This window comes from Cyphellophora attinorum (genome assembly GCF_001299255.1).
Source record: "Cyphellophora attinorum strain CBS 131958 chromosome Unknown Contig42, whole genome shotgun sequence".
NCBI lineage: Eukaryota > Fungi > Ascomycota > Eurotiomycetes > Chaetothyriales > Cyphellophoraceae > Cyphellophora > Cyphellophora attinorum.
Window position 1 is genome coordinate 190174 of NW_017253270.1, and position 6345 is coordinate 196518.

The 6345-nt window shown below is 53.5% G+C and overlaps 4 protein-coding genes across 4 annotated transcripts; 1 reads left to right on the plus strand and 3 right to left on the minus strand.

Moving 5' to 3' along the window:
- Nucleotides 1-413: 413 nt before the first annotated feature.
- AB675_3801 (uncharacterized protein) lies at nt 414-2031 on the minus strand (the record flags this gene model as incomplete). Its single annotated transcript, XM_018143885.1, has 3 exons — nt 414-571; nt 638-1574; nt 1627-2031. The coding sequence occupies 3 exons, from the start codon at nt 2029-2031 to the stop codon at nt 414-416; spliced, it is 1500 nt and encodes a 499-aa protein (XP_017995227.1).
- A 909-nt stretch (nt 2032-2940) lies between these two features.
- Nucleotides 2941-4305, minus strand: AB675_3802 (Eukaryotic translation initiation factor 3 subunit E; the record flags this gene model as incomplete). Its single annotated transcript, XM_018143886.1, has 2 exons — nt 2941-3154; nt 3209-4305. The coding sequence occupies 2 exons, from the start codon at nt 4303-4305 to the stop codon at nt 2941-2943; spliced, it is 1311 nt and encodes a 436-aa protein (XP_017995247.1).
- A 32-nt stretch (nt 4306-4337) lies between these two features.
- On the minus strand, nt 4338-4664 carry AB675_3803 (uncharacterized protein; the record flags this gene model as incomplete). The annotated part of the gene is made up of 1 exon (XM_018143887.1): nt 4338-4664. The coding sequence occupies one exon, from the start codon at nt 4662-4664 to the stop codon at nt 4338-4340; it is 327 nt and encodes a 108-aa protein (XP_017995248.1).
- A 395-nt stretch (nt 4665-5059) lies between these two features.
- On the plus strand, nt 5060-5885 carry AB675_3804 (uncharacterized protein; the record flags this gene model as incomplete). The annotated part of the gene is made up of 2 exons (XM_018143888.1): nt 5060-5294; nt 5350-5885. 2 exons carry the CDS (start codon nt 5060-5062, stop codon nt 5883-5885), a joined length of 771 nt encoding a protein of 256 aa, XP_017995191.1.
- Between the last annotated feature and the right edge of the window lie 460 nt (nt 5886-6345).

Here is a 6345-nt window from a genome sequence, read left to right on the forward strand (position 1 = left end):
TCCCGACGATCTATAGTCCCCGAACGGAGACAACCCCTCGCGTAAGTGGTGCATGTAGCAAGCGCAGCCACTAGAAACATCCAGCACTCCTTGTATAGGCAAGTAGTATCGACGAGTCGGGGAAGGAACAACCGTTTGTGCTTACCGGGTACAGTAGCGGGCCGCGGGATTTACTCCGAGAGGGTACGAAGTATACGACTTTCGCGAATCTGGGTCTCCTGAACGAGGCATGTGTGCCGGATCTCCCCACGGCGACAAGCCAGGATGCTTTGGCTCTTTCAATGTAGTCGAGCACATCCTTGGCATGTCGATTGATGCTGTCGTCTTGTGGAGCATCTTGCTGCCTCGGTGCCTTTTTGCACAGCCAAAGGTCCATTTCAATGTCTTCAGCCACACAGCATGCCAAGGCAAGCTTACGTCCAAGATGCTCGTCTGGAGAGTGTTGGCGTTCTGTCTAGAACGTGATCCGGCCGACGGTTCGTGGGCACTTGAACAGCTTTTGTGGTCGGGCCGGAACGCTCTTGTGGTGGCTTACTCTCGAGATATGCGGCCAAGGCGGTGATCAGGGCTCCTAGGAAGAGAGTCTTAGCAGCAAAAGCGATCAAAAATGTTCAGAGGAGACATCGCCGATACGTACCTGCTGTCACCAAATAAGATGCGATGGTGAAAGCTGTCGATACGACGACCTGGACATTACCTGTACTCTCACCGGGCGGAATCTTCCGAAGAAACACAGCCAGCCAGATAATGATGAAAACTAGAGATATCAGACCGGGCGCTAGTACCACTGCCCCAACTGCAGTGCGATCCAGTGTCCTGGCAAATCGTATTGCTCGTGGAGGTGACGAGCCAGCCAACTGTCGGAGCTGCCCTTCGAATTCCCACTCGTCGAAGCTGGGATCATCCCTATACGAGTACCTCTGGGGTTGCTCGTGCCAGTACTTAAGATCATCACCGCAATTGAGATAGTCTACAGCGTCTCCGGTCAGCATCTCACCGATGAGAGGGCCTCTCAGTCGCTCTCTCACGCCGGTGGATCCAGACGTCTCTGTGTGTGCAGTGACTGCTGTACGGAAACTGACTGATGAACTCTCTGTGGGCTCTGCTACCGACGGCGTCTGTGTACGCGCAGTGAACGATGAGCCCATCCTTCGCCAGATGCGGTAAGGGCCACGCGCTTTTGGCGCAGCAACCATTTCCACGATGTCTAGACGAATAAGGCGGTAAGGTACCGCCACCTCTGCTAGCCCTCTTCTCATCCTCATGTAGTTAAAGAACATCCGAAGCTCGTCGATTGCAGTTCGAAAAGTCATATAACCATCGGCGAAGATAGGAGCGGATAAGTGGTCATTGCCCAGAAACAACGACATGCTCTCGCGAACCTTGGGCGACTGGACATGAGTGCGCATGTCAGATCCGATTCGACTCCCAATAGGTGTCGATGGAGTATCGTGTCTTCGCCACGCATTTAGAAGGTTGTGCTCGAAGTCAGCCATATCTGCGACCACAAAATATATCGTCCACCAGAACCTCACCAAACCCAGTTTCACAAGAATCAACCACGCAAGCATTTCCTGTAGCGATATCAGACAGCGGCCATGAGCAAGTTCACGACGCGGAACATACCCATAAGAATTGAGTCCAATTTTTGGTCATCATCAAGGTTGGGTGTCTGAGGAACACTGATAGACCAAAACCTTCCCGCTCCGAGCTCAAAGAAACTGCGAACTTCAGGATGAGTGCTACGACCACCATGGCGCCGAAGAACGACGGATACGTGGCGACTAGCACCACGTAAAAAGCGTAAGTATTGCGATACAACAGCCTCAGGAGTACCAGTGAGCGCGGGCCAAACAAGAAGCGGTCTTTGACTGGTACCGGCTGTGGAAGTTCGTTGAGAAAGACTATTGTGTACCCATTTAGCCATGGCCGGGGTTCAGTCTCATGTGAATTGCTTGCTGGCGATGTTTGAGCCTCTGGATCTGATGCAACCGCATTGCCAGCGCCGCCAGGACTGTTATCGGCGCTCATAGCTTGTAGAGGTCTCTGTCTTGGCGGGCTGTTCCTCAATTCGTCCCTGTGCCGTCGACCATGGGGAAATTGCTGACCATGCGCTCAAGACATCGAGAGTTGAGGAAAGGGCATCCAATGGGTGAACATGTGGAGGCCCATCGTGACCGGAGCTACTTGCGTCGATAGCCAGGCGTTGCGGTCAGGCTAGCGGACGCACGCGTTCTGCAAGGTGAATTGAGCGGATCAATAAGAGGGGACTAGAGAACGAGGCGACGCGAACGCCGAGAGTCGCCTAACACATCGATTTGGTATAACGGCAATTTCTGCAAGCAGTCTCGGTATGTATAGCCGCGACAAAGGACCGAGCGTGCAAGCTGTGGAGAGATCGTCGAGATGTTCAGCAAGCCACGCTCAAAGATATCGCATAAGATTGTGCTTAGAGTGCGTACGATATAATCGAAAACAGGCAAGAGCTTGAACCATGAATGAATCCGAAGGATAAGGCAAGAGCAGGTGAGTATACGCGACTCTGTACATTCCGAAGTCGCCATCGTCGACACATCTTACTGCTGCGTGGTCAATTGTGGTGAAAGGAAGAGTGAGCGGAGGTCACGGTATGCTTGGTGGACCGAATGGGCTTACAGTACGCTTGGCAACTTGGAAGTTTCTCAAGTGCGGTGTCCGACGACTAACTTAGTTACGAGTGGCTCATGGGAAATCACAGAATTTGTTGAGGTGTCTCAAATTTTGACTGTCTTGAAATTGAAGCCGTTCAGCTATGCACTCTCGAGGAGGCCTTCATGGGTATGCCAGCCTCGGGATGGGAAGCTTCGTCGCATCTATCAGCTTTTCTGCCATAGAGCCCTCCCTAGAGTGCTGGTGATGCATTTCTCGTTCCAGCGCCAGATGCGCATCGTCATGACATTTTCACCTCGCTACTGCAGCACTCAACACCTGTGTCCTAAAGAACGCGCCCTTCGTCTTCTCGATCACCTGCTGGTAGACGCTCTGTGGGGGATGGTTCATGATGACGGTGCCGGCCTTGTAGTCGATCTTCGCGTCGAGGCGGGTGTCACGAATGAGGTCGACAATCCATTTCTCGCCTTCGGAATCAGACATGCCTAGTCGGGTGGAGAGGTCCCTGACGTGATGTTAGCAAATGGTTTGCAGGGTATGAGGGGAACTGTAGACTTACTTGATATCGATTCTCTGATGAATCTTGCAGTATGATTCCGAAATGAGATGACGGGCAGCCTCGACGAAAGCATCTGTCGATGAGCCAAGGAAGAAGTCGCCTCGAAGGACATTTTCGGCTTCCAACAACTTCTTCTGTGCCTCCTCAAAATCGAAGTCGACGTAGAGAGCCTTGACGAATTCGGTGACGGGGTCTTGATACTCATAGACTTCCTGCTTGACTACTCTGACCAGATCCTTAATCTGCTTCTGGTAGTTGTGCGAGTTGTTCATCCGTGTGCGGTTAGAGATGACTGCGGCAGCAAGATATCGTAGGATCCACGGGCAGACTGTCTGGATGGAAGAGATGTATGGTGGTGAGAAGTAGAGTTCGATGAGTTTGTCCCGTGCTGGCTCGTAATTGAAGAAGGGGAACAGAGCGTAGTGGACAAGTGATTCTCGAGCAGTGAGTTGAGCGCGGGGGTTGTTGAACAGGCGGGTTTCGATGTGCTCCTTGACCTTATCGACCTCCTCCATAGCAGACTCCCATTCTTCACCCAAGATCTCGCATACCAGCTTGCCCCATGTAGCCTTTGCGACTTTGTCGTTGTCGGTGGACAAGACTCTGAATCTGTAGAGCAGGTCTGCGGCCTCGCCATATGTGCCCATCTCATATCTGAAGCGACCGAACGAATAGAGATCTTCAATCATCTGTGGTGTGACTTGGTGTTGCTCTTCGAGATATTTTAAGTTGGCAACCTTGTCTGAGCGCAGTTGTGACGTGACTGCTTCGTCGGAGAGGAGATTTGAGAGTGTGTCGGTGTCTTTTTCGTATCGGCTGAGTTTTGAGAGGACCTCGGTGCGCTTCTGCTCGAAGTTGGGCGCGCTGGGTTTTGAGCCTTCGAGGCCATCGTAAAGTTCTGTGACATAGTCGACCATGTTGGTGTTCTTGAGTAATTGGAAGATGGCGAGTTGGAGATCATTGCGTCGTTCGGGGGAGATGTTGTCGTCGCGTGAGTAGTGGTCGAGGAGAGGGAATATGAGGTGTCTGTCCATAGGACGAATCAGTTTCTCGAGGAAGGCATATTCTCCAGTCGGGTCGTCTGGTGACGGAGCCATGCTGAGCAGTGTGTGTGACGTGTCGCGATGTCTCAACCGATCGAGTGTCGTCTCTCCGGAGCGGGTCTGTCAGGAAACTTCCTTAAGAAGTGTTCAAGTCTCTCCTTCTTGAATCCCTTCACTCCTGGCGGCGGCAAGACTCTGTTGGCTGGATGGACCCTCAATTGCGCAGGCGTCGGTTCTCCCGGTCTTCTGAAAGCGTCGGCGTACTGAATCAGCAATACCTGGTTCTCTACAGTGTCTTCTTGGGTGCCGGGGATATCGTCGATGGGAAAGAAAGGCTCCGAGTCTGCGGAAGAATTGTAGTTCCCCGGATAGTACTTGCCTTCAGCAGGGAACTTCTTTTCTTCAGCAGGCATACTGTGCGACTCAGTTTAGGCGAATATTAGCCGGCGCTACTTAGGTAAGCTGGAGTTTTGGCAGAAGTGATCACGTGAGCTGTGGCTAAAAGGTTGAAAAAGAGCTTAAATATTCTTTTTGGAGAGCCTTGTGCAGCCTTGTCTGGACTGAACTTCACGTGAACTGCAACGCCAACAGAATTGTTCTGATGTTGCCAGCTTGACTATTGTGAGGGCTGTTGCCAGGTTGTCAAGCACTCTCACTCGCTGAAGCTTCTCCGAGTCACCTGACGAGACTGTTAGCTCGAGATACGCAGGCCAGGCTGTTGGACAATCATCCAGCTCCTCCTCGGGGTCCTTCGATTCCATCAGCAGTTCCGCCTCTACTTAGCCACGGGATACCCGGCGTGGTCAGCATGCCCCCAAAAGCGCCCTCGCTTGCGCTCCTGCAAGTTTTCTCTCCAGCACTACGACACGACTTCCTCGTTCCCCAATCCATATCACCACAATGCGTCCGAACAATACGCAACACCGCGGCGCGGGTACGAAAGAAGGCCGAACACATTGGGTGGATGCCACGGGAGAAGTACGCCAAAATTACCAGTCTTGACAAGCTGCATCGAAGACAGCGCGACCAAAGGGTACAGCAGCGTATGTCCGTCCCGGGCTGCATGAGCCAGAGGCGCGATCGCTAACCATACTTCAGGCCTCGATTCCCAGCAGCGCGCCACGGGCATGATCTTTGCGCCCACGCCGATCGCACGCAGTCCGATGTCCACTGCTGCCGCTCCCGTGCCGGAGTCACCAACGGCCGCACCAGCAGCAGACGCCCTGTTCTCATCCACGTCTACATCCACACCCGCGCCCACACCGACGCCAACACCCACCAGCCCGGAAACCACCGCACCCTTCCAACCAAACCCCGGCCCCACCCCAACAACCCTCCCCTTCAAACTCCCCTACCTAATCACCCGCACCAAATCCCTCAACCTCCCCGTCTACGAACAAACCAAAGGCGGCGGCACGTCCCAACTCACCATCATCCGCAAAATCACCGGCGACATCCCTACCTTCCAGCGCCACATCCACCAGGCCCTGTTCCCAAGCGAGAGCGAGGATTTCAAGGACAAGCGGGGACGGAAGAAGAAGTGGGTGAGCTTGAACGAGAATACGGGGCACGTGGTGGTTCGGGGCTGGAGGGGGGCGGAGGTTAAGCGGTGGTTAGAGCTTGGTGGGTTTTAAGCCGTGCGCATCAAGGGCAGCAGGAGTGTGATGGAGGTCTGCAGTATTTGCTAGCATGTATCATGGGGAGCGGACGCCCAGATGGCGCCCGCCTAGCATCCAGTCTTGGAGTGTACAAAAGTTCTTCGCGAAAAGAAATCGAGGTGTAGCATCGGACAATAAGCAAGGTTGTGCAGAACCCCCCCCAAAAGCAAGTGCCGACTCCGATACGCTTCTGCCACGTCCCAGCCAACAGCTCAATTTCAGAGCCTTCATGGGTGGTCAAAACCACGAAATTAAACAAGGTGCAAGGGTCTTCGTCCTGCGCCGGTTGACAAGAAATATACATTTCTTTTTCCATGGTACCACCTCCTACACTTCGGCACTCGCTTCCCGCACTCCGACCCTCCCTTCTCTATAGGGAGCGCCTGCGGCGCGACCAGGAAATCTCCCTCCACTCACAAAAGGAGGCGTCTCGCTT